At 33.3% G+C, this 24457-nt stretch overlaps 1 protein-coding gene across 1 annotated transcript; it reads left to right on the top strand.

The window, feature by feature from the left end:
* Positions 1 to 3679: 3679 nt before the first annotated feature.
* On the top strand, positions 3680 to 4621 carry LOC145280316 (uncharacterized). Its single transcript, XM_080132087.1, has one exon. It carries the CDS (start codon positions 3680 to 3682, stop codon positions 4619 to 4621), a length of 942 nt encoding a protein of 313 aa, XP_079988213.1.
* Positions 4622 to 24457: the final 19836 nt, after the last annotated feature.

The raw sequence follows: 24457 nt of genomic DNA, 5'->3' as shown, positions 1-24457 counted from the left end.
TGTGAAGGATTTGCTATTGCATTAATTGTGAAACATTTGTTATTGCATTAATTGTGACACATTTGTTATTGCATTAATTGTGAAACATTTGTTGTTGCATTAATTGTGAAACAATTGTTTTTTTATTTATTGTGAAATATTTGTTACTACATTAATCGTGACACATTTGTTATTGCATTAATTGTGACACATTTGTTATTGCATTAATTGTGAAACATTTGTTATTGCATTAATTGTGACACATTGGATATTCCATTAATTGTGAAACATTTGTTATTGCATTACTCGTGAAACATTTGTTATTGCATTAATTGTGACACATTTTATCTTGCATTAATTTTGAAGCATTTGTTAATACATTAATTTTGAGACATTTTTTATTGCATTAATAGTGAATCATTTGCTATTGCAATTATTGTGAAACATTTGTTATTGCATTTATGGTGAAATATTTGTTATTGCATTAATTGTGAAACATTTGCTATTGCATTAATTGTAAACATTTGTCATTGCATTAATTGTGAAGCATTTGTCAGTGTAATTATTGTGAAACATCTGTCAGTGCATTAATAGTGAAATATTTTATATTGCCTTAATTGTTAAGCATTTCTTATTGCATTAATTGTGAAACATTTGTTATTGCAATTATTGTGTAGCATTTGTTATTGCATTAATTGTAACACATTTGTTATTGCATTAATTGTTAAACATTTATCATTGCATTAATTGTGAAGCATTTGTTATTGCATTTGTTGTGGAAGATTTTTTATTGCATTAATTGTGAAATATTTGTTATGGCATTAATTGTTAAACATTTGCTATTGCATTAATTGTAGAACATTTGTCATTGCATTTATTGTGAAATATTTGTTATTGCATTAATTGTGAAACATTTGTGATTACATTTATTGTGAAACATTTGTTATTGAATTAATTGTGAAGCATTTGTTATTGCATTTATTGTGGAACATTTGTCATTGCATTAATTGTGAAATATTTCTCATTGCATTAATTGTGAAACATTTGTGATTACATTAATTCTGAAGCATTTGATATTGCATTAATTGTGACACATTTGTTATTGCATTAATTGTGAAGGATTTGCTATTTCATTAATTGTGAAACATTTGTTATTGCATTAATTGTGAAATATATGTTATTGCATTAATTGTGAAATATGTGTTATTGCATTAATTGTGAAGCATTTGTCATTGCATTAATTGTGACACATTTGTTATTGCATTCATTTTGAAACATTTGTTATTGCATTAATTGTGAAACATTTGTCATTGCATTAATTGTTAAACATTTGTTATTGCATTAATTGTGAAACATTTGTTACTGCATTAATCGTGACACATTTGTCATTGCATTAATTGTGACACATTTGTCATTGCATTAATTGTGAAGCCTTTGTTATTGCATTTATTGTGAAGCCTTTGCTATTGCATTAATTGTGAAACATTTGTTATGGAATTAATTGTGAAACATTTGTTATTGCATTAATTGTGACACATTTATATTCCATTAATGATGGAGCATTTGTTATTGCATTAATTTTGAAACATTTGTTATTGCATTAATAGTGAATCATTTGCTATAGCATTAATTTTTATCATTTGTTATTGCATTAATGGCGAAATATTTGTTATCGCATTAATTGTGAAACATTAGTTATTGCATTAATTGTAAACATTTTTCATTGCATTAATTGTGAAGCATTTGTCATTGTATTAATTGTGAAACATTTGTCATTCAATTAATTGTGAAATATTTACTATTGCCTTAATTGTAAAGCATTTGTTATACCATTACTTGTGAAACATTTGTTATTTCATTAATTGTTAAGCATTTGTTATTGCATTAATTGTGATGCATTTGTAATAGCATTAATTGTGAAACATTTGTTATTGCATTAATTGTAACACATTTGTTATTGCATTAATTGTGAAATATTTGTTATTGCATTAATTGTGAAACATTTGTTATTGCATTAATTGTGAAACATTTGTTATTGCATTAATTGTTAAGCATTTGTTATAGCATTTATTTAACACATTTGTTATTGCATTAATTGTGAAACATTTCTTATTGCATTTATTGTGAAACATTTGTTATTGCATTAATTGTGAAGAATTTGCTATTGCATTGATTGTGAAACATTTGTTATTGCATTAATTGTGAAACATTTGTTATGGTATTTTTTGTGAAACATTTGTTATTGCATTAATTGTGACACATTTGTTATTCCATGTATTGTGTAGCATTTGTTATTGCATTAATTTTTTAATATTTGTTATTTCATTAATTTTTAAATATTTGTTATTGCATTAATTTTTAAATATTTGTTGTTGCTTTAATTGTGAAACATTAGTTATTGCAGTAAATGTGAAATATTTGTCATTGCATTTATTGTGAAATATTTGTCATTGCATTAATTGTGAAATATTTGTTATTGCATTAATTGTGACACATTTGTTATTGCATTAATTGTGAAACATTTGCTATTGCATTAATTGTGAAATATTTTTTATTGCATTAATTGTGAAGCATTTGTTATTGCATTAATTGGGAAGCATTTGCTATTGCATTAATTGCGAAACATTTGGTATTTCATTAATTGTGAAATATTTGTTATTTCATTAATTGTGGAGCATTTTTTATTGCATTAATTGTGAAGCATTTGCTAATACATTAATTGTGAAGCATTTGCTATTGCACTAATTGTGAAACGTTTGTTATTGCATGAATTTCAAAAGCTCTCGTATTACATTTGCTGTGAAACGTCTGTTATTACCGTTTTGATAAAGATTTGCTAATACATTAGATGTAAAGCATTAGTAATTTAATTAGCTGTGAAATATTTGTGATTACATTAATTCTAAAACATTAGCTTTTACATTAGTTGGTAACATTTGTTATTACATTAGTTAAACATTTTATCACATTAATTGTAAAGCTTTTGTTATTTCATTAGTTTTGAAGCATTTGTATTTACATTAGTTTTGAAACATTTGTTATGACATTAGTTTTTAATCTTTTGTTTTTGCATTAATTGCGAAATCACTTGTATTACATTAGTTGTGAAACATTTCATATCAACCTAGTTGTGACCCATTTTTTAGCCTTAGTTGTGAAGAATTTGTTAATACTTTAGTTGTGAAATTGTTGTGTTTACATTAAAACATTTGTTATTCTATTAGTTTTGAAACATTTGTTATTACATTAATGATTAAGCTTTTGTTATTACATTTGTTTTGAAACATTTGCAATTACATTTATTGGGAAGCATTTGCTATTATATTGGTTGTGAAGTATTTGTTATTTCATTAGCTGTGAAACATTTGTAAATACATTAGTTGTGAACATTTGGCGAATTTAGGTATTAAGCATTTGTTATTACACTTGTTGCGAAGCATTTGTTATTATATTTTGTATATATTGCTGTGATGAAATAATGGAACTGTCTTGCGCTGTCCTTCTGCTTGTCATAACGGAGTTGCGGCCCTTTCCCCAATATTCTACAGAGTGACTTTTTCAATAGACGAACGATGTTACCTCTGCCCATGTAATGTTTTGTGAGTTGAATAAAGCTTCGTCAAGCTCTACCAAGCCTTCCGTTCGTCTCGTGTTTTCTCCCTCTCTCTAGAATCACTTCAATTTTTTCAATTCACAAAACATGGAGAAATACCTAAAACCCAAGCGACTTAACTTGGATCCTAGTCAACCTGACGTGGCGGACACGTGGCACCATTGGAAGAAATCCTTCCATATATTTCTAGAGACAGATCGCGACTCTAAAGAAACACCGCTCCCAGACAGGCTAAAACTAAATCTATTGATAAACTTAATTTCTCCGGCGATTTTTAAATTCGTCTTGAACATTGACGACTACAATTCGGCGATAGACGTCCGAGAGAATGTTTTTATACAGCCTAAGAATATCATATTCAGCAGGCATCTTCTAGCAACGAGGAGACAACAACCAGACGAAACTGTCGACCAATATGTCCGAGTCTTAAAAAAGCTCGTTAAAGACTGCGAGTTCCGAGCTGTGACGGAAGAACAAGTGAGGGACGAATATATTCGTGACTGTCTCATAAACGGTATTTCCTCCAACCATATTAGGCAACGACTACTCAAGAATAGAACACTGGACTTAAAAACCGCCAACGACCAAGCTCTCACGCTTGAGACAGCCCCAAAACAACTAGCGTCATACTCCATCCAGAACTCCAGTGCTGCTATTCGGACAGAAGAAGTAGACGACGACCCCCAGCCTATAAACGGTGACGAAGAAAATATTATAGCCGCTACCTCGCGTCTATGCTTCTTTTGCGGTAATAACAGACATAACCGAAGTAAATGTCCGGCACAGAATGCTACATGCAAGAACTACAAGAAAAAGGGACATTACGCGCGTGTTTGTAAATCGCCTACTGCTACTACTACTATGACTGCTGCTACTATCAATCCCGGTAAGTCCATCCTTGCTAATAATTTCTCTGAGAGCCTATCTCGCTCGACATTGAGTGGAACTATCAAGGGTAACCCTATAAAGATACTCGTCGATACTGGTAGCTCTGAAAATGTTATTCACCCTGATAAGTGTCTCGCCTAGTACGGGAAGAATTTTCATGGCCAGAAGTTCCCATTCGTCCACTACCCTAGGACATTGTCTAGTATCCCTCTATGTAAATAATAGAGAGTACAAAGATGTGAAGCTATCTGTTATGTCGAACTTGTGATGTGATGTTATTCTAGGGCTCGCTTTTCTACAACAACATTCATTCGTTAAAATACCCTTCGGAGGTTCACTACCTCCCCTTACTGTGTGCGGACTAGCCGCTATACGTAATATTCCGTATCCATTTCTGTTTGCTAACTTCCGACTGTCATCCAATAGCTGTAAAATCCAGGAGACATAGCCTTCCTGACATGTAATTTATGCGGTCAGAAATATCGCGTATGCTGAAAGAAAAAATTATAGAACCTTCTCAATCGCCATGGAGGGCCCAGACACTGGTGATATCGCCCCCCAAACCACAAGAAAAGGCTCGTCATGGATTACTCTCAGACGATAAACCATTTCACACTACTAGACGCTTACCACCTCCCGCGAATAGAAGATATAGTGAACGAAATAGCCGGCTATCAAATACTTAGCACACTCGATTTGATCAGCGCCTATCATCAGGTTGCCATCAAACCAGACGAGCGTAAATACACAGCCTTTGAAGTGGCTGGGTCTCTCTACCAATTCTGCCGATTTCCTTTTGGGGTGACCAATGGAGTAGCGAGCTTCCAGCGGGTGATAGACGATATCATAAAGCAAGAACTACGATGCACTTATATAGACGTCACTATTTGTGAACATAATCAAGCAGAACATGATAGAAACCTGAAAGGCTTTATGGAGTGTGGCTAAATATGGTTTAACCCTGAATAAAAATAAATGCCTTTATTCTCTTAACTCTGTGGACTTACTTGGGTATACCATAAGCAAGGGGTCGGTAAAACATGACCTTGACAGGCTCAAAGTGTTGACTGACCTACCCATACCGAAAAACCTCTTTGTACTCCGACGAGCAATGGGGATGTTCTCGCACTATTCTAAGTGGATATCAAATTTTTCTAAAAAGTTATATCCCTTAACTAGAGTCAGTAGTTTCCCACTCACTAGAAAACAGGCTGACGCCTTCCTTCTCCTAAAGAAGGAGATCGCTAAATCATCTTTGGCCAGTATAGAATCGGATTCACCGCTTGAAATTGAAACAGATGCTTCCGAACATGCGATTGCCGCCTTCCTAACTCAAAACAGTCGGCCCGTGGCTTTTTTTTCTAGAAATTTTTTTTCTAGAACTGTTTTTGCCGGGCAAAAACATTCTGCCGTGGAAAAGGAAGCTTATGCAATCATAGAAGCTATTAGAAAATGGCGACACTTGTTACGGGGAAAACATTTTAAGTTAATCACAGATCAAAAATCTGTCTCTTTCATGTTCAATCCTAAAAGTAAAAACAAAATAAAAAATGAAAAGATTACTAGGTGGAAATTAGAACTCGCCTGCTTCTGCTACGACATCGTGTATAGGCCTGGAAAGCATAATGCTGCAACGGATGCGCTATCTCGATTCTGCTCTGCTACTACCACTACCGACAAATTGTTTGATCTACACAAAAATTTATGCCACCCAGGAGTAACTCGAATACTACATTTTGTCAGGAGTAAGAACATGCCTTATTCGGTAGAAAACATAAAAGCTATCACTAAATCTTGTCAAGTTTGCTCTGAGATAAAACCAGGATTTGGAAGACGTTTCCGCAAACGCTCATAAAAACAAGCCAATCATTTGAGAGATTAAGTATGGACTTCAAGGGACCCCTACCCTCCAACACGCGTAACAAGTATATACTAACTGTGGTTGACGAATACTCCCACTTTCCCTTTGCCTACCGCTGTGCAGACCTCACTGCTGCTACAGTAAAGAAACACCTATCCAGCCGGTTTTCCATTTTCGGTAACCCTTCTTTTGTGCACTCTGATCGAGGAACTGCTTTCATGTCGGAGGAGCTGAAAGAATTCTTACACTCTCGATGCATTGCCACTAGTAGAACTACTACGTTTAATCCACCAAGCAACGGACAAGCAGAGAGATACAATGGCATTACTTGGCAGACAGTCAACCTGGCGCTACGGTCTAGTAATCTCCCTATTGTTAGCTGGGAGAAAGTCCTTGACGTAGCTCTCCACTGTATACGTTCTTTACTTTCCACTGCCTCCAATTGTACACCCCATGAACGGATGTTTAACTTCCAAATAAAATCTTCTTTTGAAGGATCCATACCAACTTGGTTAAACTAAGTCTAAAACCTGAAGCGACATGTGCGTGGCAGTAAATATGAGCCACTAGTAGAAACGGTTGATATTCTTGATGTAAACCCTAACTATGCTCATGTGCGGTTGAATAACGAGAGGGAAACGACAGTGTCTCTTCGCCATATTGCTCCCCTTGGTGAGAAGGAAAACAGTACGCTACCACATCTAGAACTGGATTCTACGGAAGCCCCTACCCAGTCTAACTCTCCTATAGCCCCGATGGAGGAACCAGCTAACCTCCTTCTCTGCTAGAGGACCCTAAAAACCAGGCAACGGAAGACCTCACGGATCCTAACTTACAAACTTTTGCACATGCCTCTCCCCTACCGAGATTTCTGAATGATAACCTGAGGAGTCCTTCAACAGACCTGGAGACGACTAACCTTCGACGTTTCTAGAGTTCGACGAATACCTCGGTATTTAACTGAGAATTACCTACTGTGGCCCTTTTCTCTTTTCTTTCTTTATTTTCAGTTTGAGCTGTTACACCTGAAGTTACTCGGTCTTTTGGAAACTAGAGGACCTGGACATTTCTGGGCAGCGGAGAATGTGGTGAAATAATGAAACTCTCCTGCGCTGTCCTTCTGCTTGTCATAACGGAGTTGCGCCCCTTTTCCCAATATTCTACAGAGTGACTTTTTCAATAGACGAACGATGCTACCTCTGCCCATGTAATGTTTTGTGAGTTGAATAAAGCTTCGTCAAGCTCTACCAAGCCTTCCGTTCGTCTCGTGTTTTCTCCCTCTCTATAGAATCACTTCAATTGCAGAGCAGAAACCGCTTGCATTTTCTTGGCAATCATTTCTTTACTATGAACTTTAAATGATTCCTTCGGAATGTTTTAGCAGGAATATATCTAATCACTTTTGTGAAGGTGTGGCTATATTGAACAGCTAAATTCAGAACAATTCACACCGTTCACCGCTGCGATAGCAGTGTCAGAAAAACGCCATTAAAAATGCGTGATAATTGCCATAATTAAACGAAACTTTCTGTGTAATATAACAAGATTATAAGGTTTCACTTAAAAAAAATCAACGTGGTTTTAAAAAAAAGGGGTTTAAACTTTGGACTTTACAGGTAAATTTGCAAATAACTGTTCTGTTTTTGTTTTAAATTAGCTTATTTTATTTATTGATCCTTTATCTTCAATTTGTGATATATAAATTTGAGGTGAGAAAATTAATTATTTTCATTTTAATAGACATTTAAAAATGGAGGGGTGAATTAAAAAAAAAAACATTGTCTAGAATATTATATTCGGTTTATTGGAAAGAGCATAAAATTTCATATTAAACCTGAAAATATCGTAAAAATTGAACCAATAGAAACATTTTGATAGATTTTTAAAGTGAAAAAATTGAAAAAAATTTAACTCGTAAAATTCAATTGATTTCATTACGTAAACAAAATGACTGCATGAACGCGCTGGCACTTTACTTTGTAAACACTGCTTTTTTTTTAAATAAAAAGTAATATTTCTATTATTTTTTAAACGACTTTAATAGTTTATTTTGGAAGTATATTCCATAAAGAAAATAAACAACCCACTTTAAAAAGAGAAATTACGAGTTTTTTATATTTTATTCGCAGTTTTGTGTCAAAAATTCCCCCCAAAATTCTGACACACCTATTGCTGCGATGCGTCAGTCACTCCGATTTTCTGAAGCACTTCTTGTTTTTCCATATATAGACAAAATACGTTGAAATTGGGTGATTATTTTTCTTTACACATGATAATTATTCACTTATCTTCTCCGGCTTCCTACGCTCTGGGCATACTCCTCCTCACCACGACCACCGACGTCACCTACGTCATCATCAAAAGCGAATGACGAGCCGACTATACTTCGAAAACGAGGCAGCCAGCCCTAGAAATGAATGAACAGCGTTGGAAAAAAATGCCAAATAAAAAGTATATATAAAGGACACTCTTTTAACAGTAATGTAGGTCAAATCCTTCCTTTTTTTCACTACGGCAAACCCTTCCAATACAGATCACTTCCTTCCTCCACTATCAGCAGCCGACATTATCTCCATCCACTCTCCCACGGGCTTTTAACATTCTTGACCCCTGACCTCGTTATTCATCAGATGCTACGATTACATTCCACCCTGTCATCAACACTTAAGCCTCTCAGCTAAAACCACTATTATTCTAACGGCTTTCTTCATTCGGGCTTATTTACATACGATTAGCAACACATCACCAGTTATTCAAATTAGTTCATGACTACTTTTTACAATGTGTGTAACCACAACTTCGAATATTATATAAAATTAGCCGTCCCTACTCGACATTGCCTACGATTTCTTTTTCTTTTCTTTTTTTTTACCTTCAGTTATTTTTCGCATTTTGAAGTTCAATAAAGAGATGCTGATGATGTGATGGATAAAAAAGTAGAAACTTGCTGCTTATTTTCGTGCCAGATGGTGAAAAGAGTGAATATTAATGAAGCTCAGTATATTTTTTTTACTTTTGACTTTGACAAATATGCAATTAATCTCATTTATGAACACACTATGTCTGTCTGACCATTTTTTCAAATTGTATCTTTTCCGAGACGAAAGCTAACAAAGCGATCCTAGACTGCTCAAATGATTGCATTTTTTGTGGGTCGTTTTTTATGGGTTAAAATAGTTGTTAAAAGGGGTAAAAATTGAAAGAAATCAGAATCTCCTAAGCGTGAGTCGACTAAAAAGTTTTGTTTGTATATTCATCTTAGTTTATTTTTAACTACTTCATATCCGACTGACGATGGCCCAATGGTAACATTGCAGACTTACTGATATATATATATATATATATATATATATATATATATATATATATATATATATATATATATATATATATATATATATATACTAGCAAAAGTACCCATCGTTGACTGGGTTCAAAAACAGATGGACTGATTTAGGAAAGTATGATAGGTTATGAAAAGGAACGGTTGTAAATTTGGGGGTATCAAAAGCAAAGCAAAATATGATGAAAGTAAAAATAAAATAGATAAACCCCATAATTTATTATACCATATCTGTTCACACTGAAACACTTATCACAATATTCTGTGGGTCTATATTAAAAAACCTTGTTAAACTTTGTGACATATTTCCATTCTATGGAGATCAGGTGCGAACGAACACCCCATAATTTTATTATACCATATTTGTTCAAACTGAAACATAATTATCAAAGTATACTTACGCAGATAGATATGAAAATCTTTATTAAAGTTTGTGCCTATTTCCATTCTATGGAAGCCAGGCGCGAACTCAGCCCCCACAATTTTATCATACCATCCCTATTTAAGTTAAAACATACTTATCAAAGTATTCTTATGTACATCTATATAAAAAAACACTTGGAAACGTTTTTTTAATTTTTAATTTTTTTTATTTCCATGCTTTGTGGACCAGGCGCGAGCGCAGACCCCACAGTTTTAATGAACCACCGTTCTGCCAGATCAAACATACCCATTCCTGTGTCTCGATACATCTTCTATCATTATATGTAATCAGTTTTTTAAAATAGTCAACCACATAGGAGCCTATTCGTGACCACACACACACACACACACACACACACACACACACACACACACACACACACACACACACACACACACACACACACACACAGCTTTATATTATATATATATATATATTACATTACAAAATGCGATATATATATACATATTATGCGACATATATATGTGTGTGTGTGTATATATATATATATATATATATATATATATATATATAAATATTATATAAAAAATGCGAGCATGAAAAGTAATAGGGTTAAGATTAAACTTAGAAAAGTAAAAAGACTAGTTGTTAAAACTATAAAAGAAAAAGACAAGATATTCTAGTAAAAATATAATAAATTTATAACTTTAAAATATTGCAGCATTAAGAATTGATTATATAATGTTAAATTGAATTTAGAAAAACATTCTTAATGCTGCAATATTTTAAGTTATAAATTTATTATATTTTTACTAGAATATTTTGTCTTTTTTCCTCTAGTTTTACCAACTACTCCTTTACTTTTCTAAGTGTAATCTTAACCATATACTTTTTGTTATCTGGAGATAGGTAACCAACCCGGAACATTCTACATAAGGAACCGCGTCACCGGTTTCACCGGACATTTTTGAACAGAGACTTCTCCTTGAACGTGAACACGCTTTATTTGTCTCCATGTAAATACATAAATAAACTTCTCTTTCAGTATTCAAACCACAGTGTATATTTATTTATTCCTTTCACGGAATACTTTATCTTTGATTGTCCGTATAATAGGCCACCTTAGGACATATCAAATTGGCAACGGAGAAGAGATACGAACTCAGTAAAAAAAAAAATTGAAATAGGCACGTGATGAGCGCGAAATTAAAAAAAAAAACTTCTCAAAGAGTTTATATCCGATTAAGAAAATACTTCTTAGAAAGTGAAAGGCGAGTATTCACGCAAGTACAAATACTTTTTATATTCTTATTGCCGTTCTTCTTTGAACTTCCTGAAAAGTTGATGGTATATCGTCTCATTTTGAAAAGCGATTCGGAGGTGTTTTGTTTTTGGTTAATACGATGAAAAGAATTGTACTGTGCCGTGGAAATTGTTTTTCTGTCATAAAGAAGTTCTTAAAAGAAGTTTACATGGATTTGAAAAGGACGAAAAGGATCTCTGAAAATTTGTAAACTATTAATATTTTGTATGGTGAATTTTTCTTCTCGTCGTATATTTCTCAAGTGCTGACAATTTTTTTTTTTTTTCGTAATGAGATCCGAAGGGGAACATCTTATTTTTTGGAACAAAATTTTGTATACGTTGACTTTGTATTCGTGCGTTTAAAAAAAAATGTCTTCCGAAGACTGAGTTGACGAAAACGTTAACTGAGAGCTTGATCCATCAGCAAAAACGGATGTTGATTCAGCAAGAACGTTTTGAATCACTTGTTATTCAGCAAACTACAGAGAATCGTCTGTTATGTGAAACTGTGTTGTCACAAAAATCTAAAGATAGCGCATCTAGATTTTTTTTCAGCAGAGGGTATAGCCGGAGTTCAAATACGACCCAGGGCGAGGTGATACGTTCCCTGCCCAGTTTCGAGACGATTTTTACAAAAAGATATGAGAAATGGTCGGACAAGGAAAGAATCACACCCCTACTTCAAAAATGGGGTACGGAGGAAAACACAAAATTTACGAATTTGATTTTACCAAAGAAACCGGAGGATATTTCTTTTTCGGAAATTGTTCGAATTTTGTACTCGATATTTGGTGAAAAAGACAGCCTTTTTCATACAAGGTATAAGTACTTGAACATGCAAAAAGAAGAAACATATGCAGGTAAAGTCAACGCCTAACGTGAACTATTTAAATTAAAAGATTTGTCAGTTGACATGTTTAAGTGTTATATATTTGTTCAGGGACTGACAGCACCGAAGAACAAGGATTTAAGGTCAAGGATTTTATCGATTATGGAGCAAAATCTAAAAATTAACTTGCAAAATGTGACAGAAGATTGTCAGAAATTGACAAATGTGAAAAGAGATACCACTACGATAGAGGGAAAAACTACATCCCACATCCTAATGGTAAAACAAAAAACATCGACGAAGTTACCTGGAAGAGGATTGGGTGTCAAAAACTCGAAAAAAAAAAACATTTAAAATTGACAAAGGAGTATCCGGCAAGAGATTAACATTCATGGGAGAATTTAATTGCAGTGTATCCCTTGGATCGAAAGCTTTTTCTACAAGTGTCAGTTGTTCCAGGTATAAATTCTTGCCTCCTCGGAATTGATTAGATCGTTTTGTTTGATTTATGGGAGCTACCCATAAATTCATTTTGTAACAGTGTGAGTGTAGCTGAAAAGAAAAATTCCAAATAAAATGAGGATTTTCTTACGATCTTAAAAGTGAATTCCCCAGGGGTTTTTTCTGAGGGGTTAGGTATGTGTACTAAGACCGAAGTGAATTTTGAACTAAAGAAAATGTGAAACCTGTTTTTAAGCTAAAAAGAAACGTGCCTTTTTCTTCTAAAGAAGATATTGAAATTGAACAGCAGAGACTGCAGGAAAATGGTGTAGTCGAAAAAGTTGACTATTCTGAGTGAGCAAGCCTCACTGTATATGTTAAAAAGAAGAAGAGAATTCAAGTATGTGCCGATTTTTCTACAGGCCTCAATGACTGTCTTATGGATCATAGTTATCCACTTCCATCTCTTGAAGACATTTTTACAAAGCTGAATAGAGAGAAAATTTTCTCCAAAATTGATTTATCTGAGGCTTACTTCAGGTAAAAGTCAGTGAAGAATGTTTGAAGTATTTGTGTATTAATACCCATTTAGGATTCTTCAGACTCAAAAGGCCCCTTTTGGTTTGAAAGTAGCTCCAGCGTTATTTCAGCAAATAATGGATACAATGTTTGCGATTTAGGTTTTGCAATCGCATATTTGGATGACACTCTTGTAAGGAGTAGAAATGTACAGGAACATAAGGATCAGAACAGTTTTCCAAAGAATTGAGGAATTTGGTTTCAAATAGAGTGCCGAAAAATGTGAATTTTATTAAAAACAGATAAAATATCTGGGTCAAATCATTGAGAGCCAATGTAGAAGAGCGGATCATCAGAGAACAGAAACCATTGAGAAGATGCCAACACCTAGCAATGTTGCCCAGTTACAATCTTTTTGGGTTTAGCACAATATTATGCTATCTATATCCCCAAAATGCATAAGTTTAGAGCACCATTGAACGAATTATAAAAAAAGGACGAAAGTGAATTTGGTCAAAGGAGTGCCAAAGTGCATTTGAAGGGATTAAGAAATGCCTGCTATCTGATTTAGCACTGGCACACATCGACCCACAGAAGGAATTGATTGTGGCATCAGATGCAAGTGATTATGGTATAGGAGCAGTACTTCTCCATAGACTGGAAGACGCATCAACGAAGCCAATAATTCATGCTTCCAGATCACTTTTGCCTGCAGAGAGAAACTATTCTCAAATTGAAAAAGAAAGTTTGGCAATAATTTATGCAATTAAAAAATTCCATAGATTTATTCATGTCAGAATTTTACGTTGCAGACTGACCACACACTGCAAACAGACTTCGACGATGGAGCATAATTCTATTGAATTATAATTTTAAAATGGAGTACATTTCATCCAAAAATATCGGACGTGCAGATGGACTATCCAGATTGATTCAAAAGTGTGCAGAACCTTTAAAGGACACAGTGATAGCTGCATTAAGGAAGGAAAAACAACTCTCCAGACTGTTGTGCAACATGATTCGAGATACTAGATGACATCAATAAGGCAGCAGAAACAGATGAATTCATTGTAAGAATGAAAAATCAGGTGCAGCTAAATGACAAGTCAAAGAAAGACTAAAAAATTTCGCTATTTTCGATTTGCTCACAAACTTTATTGTATGCAGACAGAGTCGTCATACCGACCACACTGCAAAAGAGAATGCTAAAAGAATTCCATAGCGGTCATCCAGGCATGTCCAGAATGAAGGCCTTGATGCGCCGATATACATATTGGCCTAATATGGACCGGGGCATCGAAAAAATGGTAAGAGAGTGTCGAGGGTGTCAGCTAGCAGCAAAGGCACTACCTGTACAGATACAACCGTGGCCGAAGATGGATGCACCATGGATGCGGTTACACATTGACTATGCAGGTCCGTTGAATGGACATTATTTCTTAGTGGTTGTCGACAGCTTTATCAAATGGTCGGAAGTGTTTAAGTGTAAACATCCGACATCGCCTACTACTATCGATGCATTAAGACGTCTCTTCAGTCGTTTTGGAGTCAGTGACAACGGCACCCAATTTACCAGCAAAGCGTTTGAAGAATTCTCCATTTAACAACTGCAATATACCATCCAAAGTCAAAAGGCTTTGCAGAGCTTTAAGGAAATACCAAGGCAGGGACAATGAGGAGAAGATTCTTGAAAATTTTTTGTCTGTATACAAGATCACTCCTAACCCAAGCACGAATGCTGGTTTGTCACAAACTGAACTAATGTTTGCACGGAAAATCAGATCCGTATTTGACAGGATTTTATCAAATGCAACCAAGACAACAACAACGATAGAAAATCATTCGACAAGGTTCTACAAACCTGGTGACAAAATATTCTTCTTGAATTATAAGGACTGGGGAAAGCTTTTAGGAGGAGGGGATGACCTCGACACACTGATGACTACAAACAGGCAGATAATGAACTGCCCTTAGAGGTATTGTATGACTCTTTTAATATTCCTCTACCCATAGCACAACCTACTCCGAGAGTAGTATCTTCTACTCCAGGTCAGAGAGTACCAGTTTCATCACCAGCTCCACCCCTTCAAACGGTGTTGAGGAGAAAAAATACAAGGGTGAAAAGAAAAGCCCCAGACCTAAAAACAAACGGTATTAAGCAAAATTCTCCAAGGAGAAATTGGTTTGGGGGGAGGTGTTATGTGGAGATAGATAACCAACCCGGAATATTCTACATAAGGAATGAGTCACCGGTTTCACCAGACATTTTTGAACAGAGACTTCTCCCTGAACGTGAACACGCTTTATTTGTCTCTATGTAAATACATTAATAAACTTCTCTTTCAGTATTCAAACCACAGTGTATATTTATTTATTCCTTTCACGGAATACTTTATCTTTGATTGTCCCTATAATAGGCACCTTAGGACATATCACTTTTCATACTCGCATTTTTCTATGTAATCCATGATTTTTTTAGGCTTTGCTTTGTAATAATATTTTCTTTTTTGTGTTCAAAATCATCTTTTTTATTCATTTGATTGGCAGACATAATGAATATGAATTATTTTTAATGAAAGAATTTATTTTAAAAAATATTATCAGAGGAAATGAAATGCAGCTAGCAAAATGATGATATTAGCTATTCTTGAAAATCCATGGATTAAGGAAATTAAAATAACCCCTCCTATATATTCCTTTGTCAAGCAATAAATTCTTAAATCGAACATATGTCTCTATGTGTTGTTTTTTTCAGAATTTAAAATTGAACCACAAAACTTATATATTGCTCTATTCTTAAATATTGAGCTTTTCCTTTTTAGCTAGGATCTCCTTGAAAGTATTACTTCAAGTAATATCTATCAGGATTTTTCATCTGAATTTATATCAGTGTCTTATATATCTATATCTCTCTCTCTCTCTCTCTCTCTCTCTATATATATATATATATATATATATATATATATATATATATATATACACACACATTTTTTGAGTCGATTTTGATTCAGAATAATTCTTTACTTGAACATTCCTAACAATTTAATGAAAATGATGTTAAAAAATTATTTATGCATTGGATTATCTTCCAATGTTATCTCCCTTCCACTCTTTCTTTCTCTCTATTTCACTTTTTACCCCTCCTTCTTTGAATTCTCTCTTTTATCCTTACTTCCTTTCCTTTTATTTAATGTTTTTCCCCCAAAATTGATATTATTACAAAAATTCATATTGTAGCAAAACAGTAAAATAAAAGACGTAATTAAATAAACAAAATGAAAGGGACAGAGAAACAGAATTAATGGGCGACAGCTTAAGCAAAAGATAGCATGCAAGCGACATTGCCGCTATGATTTATGAAGGTGTAAACGAAGTGGTACAACTTTAATAAAAGGTTACCCTTTCCTTTTATTGTACTAGGTACAGACACCAAGATAAACGACACTCAACATTTTACTGTCTTTAGGGTCATAATCAGAAAAGAAAATAGATAAATCTCTCTATATCATTTTTGTTAACACAATAAAAATCTTAAAGTCTTGTCTTTTCTTTATATTTATTTATAAATTATTTTTATATACAAAAATAATATTTATTACAATAAAAGAATGAGATAATACATTATAGAATTGTAACTCTAATTGGAACTTTAATATATAAAAAAAGTGTTTTTACGAAAAAAACATTGAAAATTGGAGATGAAACGTCAATGGGGAAAAAGTTGCTATGGTAACCGACAGCCAATCAGAAGAAATCGTCTCTATAAAACGTCAATATCGGAAAAGTTGCTATGGTAACCAACAGCCAATACGAAGAAACCGTTTCTCACATTCCTTACATAATCTGAGAACTTTTAAACACCAGTAATCTTATTATAACATTTGTTTTAATGAACGAAAATTGAAAATTTCAAAATATAGCTGAGAAGGCGATGTATAAACTGTAAAAATTGTTTGAAATTTGGTCGCACAATGAGTGAACGTTAAAACTTTAAAACAGTTCTAAATGAGCAAAACATATATATTTTTTATTACATTTTCACCCCAAACAAGGCACAGTGCCACTTTTATGTAGGGGCTACCATCAGGAATATAAATTTCAGGGATACTATTATGGAATTGAGCAGCAAGATGTCTTCACATTACACTTTAACTTGTGCATGTCAGTACAGTTTGGGAAGCAGGAACCCAGAAGAGAATTCTAACGTCTAGCAGTTCTAGTGAAGAAGCTATTAGAGTAGAAGGCTTTCTTATATCTAAGGATCTCTACTGTGTAGGGGTGGGAATTTGCTGCTTGTCGGGTTTGATGGGGTATTTATATCGAAGAAGTACAAGGGCTTGTAGTTCGTCGTAGGATCCACTATTAAAATACTTGTAGAACAGGCAGAGGGATGCAACATCTCATCGATGGAACAGAGGTTGAAGCTTAGATGACAGTTCAGGACCTATCAGGTTGGCGATTCTTTTTTGAACCCTGTCCAGGAGTAAGAGACTAGTAGCAGATGCATTAGCCCAGATGTGACAACAGTACTCAATACATGGATGAATGGTTGCCTTATAGAGGTACAGGATACTTTCAGGCATAAATAACTTTATAGCATGGTAGAGAGAGCCCACCTTCTTGGCGGAAGCCTTGGCAATCCTCTTGATGTATCTATTCCACTTCATGTTCCCTGTAAACATAATCATACCCTTTCAGGCAGTATCCTTAGCTATTATTGGTTCAGAAAGTTTCCTGTAGTTATTAAACGAAACGAGCTTAGTCTTGGCAGCATTAAACGTTACCATCTGCTTTTATCCCCATTCCACTACAAACTGGAAGTCTTCCTCTAGGGTTTCTGATATTATCTTGGATATGTGTTCATTCGTTCTCCCCTCACACCTGTTATAGAGCATGGTGTCATCAACAAATCTCAGAGACTAATTTATCATTTATGGATATCAGGAATAATAAAGGTCCAAGGATCGATCCCTGAGGTACACCCGTATTTATATCATATTGTTAGACCTACGACAATTGAGGACAACCTGAATTCTTCTTTTATTTAAGAAGGATTTAATTAGTATTCGTCCAGTAATACCACAGAATCTTATCTTCATGAGAATTCCCTCGTGCCGTACCCTGTCCAAAGCATTAGATATATCTAGGGCTACTGCCCTCCACCCTCTGCCTTAGCCTGTGCATGGTATATACATTCAGAGATTACAGTTAGAATATCTGCAGTAGAACGGGCTTGCCTAAATCCATATAAATGGTCGGACAGAAGTTTAGCAACTTTAAGATGATGGACTAGAGCTTGATTAATTATGGATTCAAATATTTTGGCGAAAAGAGGGGGGATGCTAATGAGGCGATTATTTAATGGTTTCGTTCTTTTGCCAGAATTCTCGTAAACTGGTACAACAGCAGTCAGGAAAGCAAGATTCGTTAAGGCATTTATTGTAGAGTTTGAAGAGAACTGGAGCAACTTCAGCGGACCATTTTTTAATAGTACAGCCAGGATGAGATCAGATCCACATGCTTTTGAGGTGTCTAGTTTTTTTTTTATGATATCATGTACTAAAAAGGGGTGATTTTCAGCTAAATTTGCAAAGGAAAATCAGAGAGGGGTGGTGTGCTGGGTCCAAAGAAAAATACAAACTGACGGGCAAGCATGTTAGCCTTCTCGGTTGCCGTGCAAACAACCTCATCATTGTTGGATAGTGGGGAAATTGTTGATTGCCCATTATTTACTAACACTGTTGTAGATTTTCCAGAAATCACAAGTTCCTAATTTCTGCACTTCCATACGTGTGCTGGTATATTCTTTCTTAGTTGTCACTACTTCTTTCTTACACTTACTTCAAGCTTCTACAAACTTTTGTCTGTTTGTATTGAACTTACGCAGGATAAATCTGCAGTATACATGTTGTCTCTGAACAATGGCTGCTGGGCAAGTAGAAGTAATCCATTGGAGAGAGTGAAGTTTGGTATAGAACTTCCCTATGAGAACATGTGCTTCAATTGCTGCTTTGAACCATTCAGTAGTCTCATTTGCACAATATTCTGCAGGAAATGAAAACATATTTCCTCATGGGGCATCTCTGATGTGATCTCTAATGGCATCCCAGTCAGCCTTATTGTAGTACTTCGTCGTTTTGAGCAATGGTTTTTCAACTTGGGGCAAAGAGTTTAGAGTGAAGTCTTCCATTATCACAGCATTTCCGAGTTGTTGCACAATCCTCAGGAACAGTTATCAGAAATACACCCAGAAGTGAGGCTTGCTGGTCCTGACAAAGTGGGAGTCGGGTCGGGAATATTACTGTCTGTGTCATGGGATAGGATATAAAAAAGTTATAGATGATGCCACCAGCTGTGTAATGTATATATTATCGGCAGGAATTGTACCCCTACACTGATGATTGCGTAAGCATAAAACACTAGTGTATTTACGGCTAAATTAATAATTATTATATAAATATATATGTACATATAATTAACTAAAAAAAGTGTGTATATATATATATATATATACGTTTAAAATAAAATGGGAGACAACAAGTTTAAAATAAAATGGGAGACGATATGTTTAAAATAAAATGGGAGACAATAAGTTTAAAATAAAATGGGAGACAATAAGTTTAAAATAAAATGGGAGACGATATGTTTAAAATAAAATGGGAGACAATAAGTTTAAAATAAAATAGGAGACAATACGTTCAAAATAAAATGGGAGACAATACGTTTAAAATAAAATGGGAGACAATACGTTTAAAATAAAATAGGAGACAATACGTTCAAAATAAAATGGGAGACAATACGTTTAAAATAAAATGGGAGACAATACGTTTAAAATAAAATGGGAGACAATACGTTTAAAATAAAATAGGAGACAATACGTTCAAAATAAAATGGGAGACAATACGTTTAAAATAAAATAGGAGACAATACGTTTAAAATAAAATGGGAGACAATACGTTTAAAATAAAATGGGAGACAATATGTTCAAAATAAAATGAGAGACGATACGTTTAAAATAAAATGGGAGACAATACGTTTAAAATAAAATGGGAGACAATACGTTTAAAATAAAATGGGAGACAATACGTTTAAAATAAAATAGGAGACAATACGTTCAAAATAAAATGAGAGACGATACGTTTAAAATAAAATGGGAGACAATACGTTTAAAATAAAATGGGAGACAATACGTTTAAAATAAAATGGGAGACAATACGTTTAAAATAAAATAGGAGACAATACGTTCAAAATAAAATGGGAGACAATACGTTTAAAATAAAATGGGAGACAATACGTTTAAAATAAAATGGGAGACAATACGTTTAAAATAAAATAGGAGACAATACGTTCAAAATAAAATGGGAGACAATACGTTTAAAATAAAATGGGAGACAATACGTTTAAAATAAAATAGGAGACAATACGTTCAAAATAAAATGGGAGACAATACGTTTAAAATAAAATGAGAGACGATACGTTTAAAATAAAATAGGAGACAATACGTTCAAAATAAAATGGGAGACAATACGTTTAAAATAAAATGGGAGACAATACGTTTAAAATAAAATAGGAGACAATACGTTCAAAATAAAATGGGAGACAATACGTTTAAAATAAAATAGGAGACAATACGTTTAAAATAAAATAGGAGACAATACGTTTAAAATAAAATGGGAGACAATATGTTCAAAATAAAATGAGAGACGATACGTTTAAAATAAAATGGGAGACAATACGTTTAAAATAAAATGGGAGACAATACGTTTAAAATAAAATGGGAGACAATACGTTTAAAATAAAATAGGAGACAATACGTTCAAAATAAAATGAGAGACGATACGTTTAAAATAAAATGGGAGACAATACGTTTAAAATAAAATGGGAGACAATACGTTTAAAATAAAATGGGAGACAATACGTTTAAAATAAAATAGGAGACAATACGTTCAAAATAAAATGGGAGACAATACGTTTAAAATAAAATGAGAGACGATACGTTTAAAATAAAATGGGAGACAATACGTTTAAAATAAAATGGGAGACAATACGTTTAAAATAAAATGGGAGACAATACGTTTAAAATAAAATAGGAGACAATACGTTCAAAATAAAATGAGAGACGATACGTTTAAAATAAAATGGGAGACAATACGTTTAAAATAAAATGGGAGACAATACGTTTAAAATAAAATGGGAGACAATACGTTTAAAATAAAATAGGAGACAATACGTTCAAAATAAAATGGGAGACAATACGTTTAAAATAAAATGGGAGACAATACGTTTAAAATAAAATGGGAGACAATACGTTTAAAATAAAATAGGAGACAATACGTTCAAAATAAAATGAGAGACAATACGTTTAAAATAAAATAGGAGACAATACGTTTAAAATAAAATAGGAGACAATACGTTCAAAATAAAATGGGAGACAATACGTTTAAAATAAAATGGGAGACAATACGTTCAAAATAAAATGGGAGACAATACGTTTAAAATAAAATAGGAGACAATACGTTCAAAATAAAATGGGAGACAATACGTTTAAAATAAAATGGGAGACAATACGTTTAAAATAAAATAGGAGACAATACGTTTAAAATAAAATGGGAGACAATACGTTTAAAATAAAATGAGAGACGATACGTTTAAAATAAAATAGGAGACAATACGTTCAAAATAAAATGGGAGACAATACGTTTAAAATAAAATGGGAGACAATACGTTTAAAATAAAATAGGAGACAATACGTTCAAAATAAAATGGGAGACAATACGTTTAAAATAAAATGGGAGACAATACGTTTAAAATAAAATGGGAGACAATACGTTTAAAATAAAATAGGAGACAATACGTTCAAAATAAAATGGGAGACAATACGTTTAAAATAAAATAGGAGACAATACGTTTAAAATAAAATAGGAGACAATACGTTTAAAATAAAATGGGAGACAATATGTTCAAAATAAAATGAGAGACGATACGTTTAAAATAAAATGGGAGACAATACGTTTAAAATAAAATGGGAGACAATACGTTTAAAATAAAATGGGAGACAATACGTTTAAAATAAAATAGGAGACAATACGTTCAAAATAAAATGAGAGACGATACGTTTAAAATAAAATGGGAGACAATACGTTTAAAATAAAATGGGAGACAATACGTTTAAAATAAAATGGGAGACAATACGTTTAAAATAAAATAGGAGACAATACGTTCAAAATAAAATGGGAGACAATACGTTTAAAATAAAATGGGAGACAATACGTTTAAAATAAAATGGGAGACAATACGTTTAAAATAAAATAGGAGACAATACGTTCAAAATAAAATGAGAGACAATACGTTTAAAATAAAATAGGAGACAATACGTTTAAAATAAAATGGGAGACAATACGTTTAAAATAAAATAGGAGACAATAAGTTTAAAATAAAATGGGAGACAATACGTTTAAAATAAAATAGGAGACAATACGTTTAAAATAAAATGGGAGACAATACGTTTAAAATAAAATGGGAGACAATATGTTCAAAATAAAATGAGAGACGATACGTTTAAAAATAGCGATATAAATATTAGAAAAAACGGGATACACTATATGTCTAAAATAACGATACGTATGATATCACCTAGAGAATGATCACGTTCAAACCTAAGAGACATTCCCTCTGCTTGTAGAGAGAAGGCTTTTTCAAACGAACGTGAATAGTCTCCAAGATCTCCAGGTGATAGGTCGAATGAGTATGACTCAGAATAGTGAATGGCTCAGTGCTAAATTCGTGGCAGACGCCAGGTTTTAAAGTTTTAAAGCAATCTCTCTCTCTCTCTCTCTCTCTATATATATATATATATATATATATATATATATATATATATATATATATAATAGGCTATGTGACATTTGCCTTTAAGGTCGCACTTTAATGTCGCACATCATCCAGAACCTATTTTTGGCACTGTAGCCATAAAATGTTTCAATGATAGTCATTTGTTTTCCTGTTTTGTATATGAATTACATATCATCTGATATTTCCCCAAAACCTATGGCCTTGATGGAGGGGAGACTAAAACTTGGTTTCAAATGATCTGAAATAATAGCAAGAGGAAACTTGATTCCAAATATTTCTCATATGTTATATCTCTCCTCTAAATTTCACAGTGTATAAGGATAATTAGATACTGGAGATATTCATAATCATACCCTATTTCCAAAAGAGGAGAGATATAACATATGAGAAATATTTGGAATCAAATCTGTTCTTGCTGTTATTTCAGAACATTTGAAACCAGAGCAGCAAATTTTAGTTTCCCCCTCCATTAAGGCCAGAGATTCTGGGGATATATATATATATATATATATATATATATATATATATATATTATTTTTTAAAAACCGTAAGGTCCGAGGTTCGAATCCTAATAACAGTCAAGCTACGCTGAAAAGGGGTAGGGCCCCGAAACACACATGTACGTAGATTACTGTTTTTAAAAAATGATAAATAAAGAAATAGATAAAATACATCCAAATAAAAAATGGAAGACTTTCTAAAAAACACCGGATCTCCAAGGTGGAGACGTTAACCTTAATATCGTTTAAAAAATCAACAACAAAAACTATGTAAATAGATAAACGATAAAAACAAAACAGTAAATTGTCTATGGCATCATAGGTTCATGGATTAAGACGCTGAACTGAAATATATAAGGTCCGTGGTTCGAATCCTAACAACAGTCAAGCTACACTGAAGAGGTGTAGAGCCCCGAAACATGCATGTACGTAGATTACTGTTTTTAAAAAAGAATAAATACATAAAATACGTCCAAATAAAAAATGGGCGACTTTCTAAAAAACACCAGATCTCCAAAGTGGAGACGTTAACCTTAATATCGTTTAAAAAATCAACAACATAAACTATGTAAATAGATTTTGTTGTTGATTTTGTAAACAATATTAAGGTTAACATTATTTTTTTTTGCAAAACAGTAATCTACGTACACGCGTGTTTCGGGGCCCTATCCCTCATACTGTTTTTAAAAAATAATAAATAAATAAATAAAATACGTCCAAATAAAAAATGGACGACTTTCTACAAAAATACCGGATCTCCAAGATGTTTAAATGTGAGGAGTGAATCTTTAAAAAATTCTATACATAGAAGGAAAGCACTCTGGGTCAGTGAAAAAAACAAACCCTAGATTTTGATTATATATAATAAAAAAAAACTTTAGTAAACTTTTAAATGCTAAAATTGTTTTTAGTCTGTAAAATTGGATTTTAATCGTAATTGTA

This window comes from Euprymna scolopes, chromosome 7 (genome assembly GCF_053919585.1).
Source record: "Euprymna scolopes isolate OS-2025 chromosome 7, ASM5391958v1, whole genome shotgun sequence".
In the NCBI taxonomy this organism is placed as follows: Eukaryota; Metazoa; Mollusca; class Cephalopoda; order Sepiida; family Sepiolidae; genus Euprymna; species Euprymna scolopes.
The sequence above is the reverse complement of the archived record's forward strand: the minus strand, read 5'-3'. Positions and strand labels throughout refer to the sequence as shown.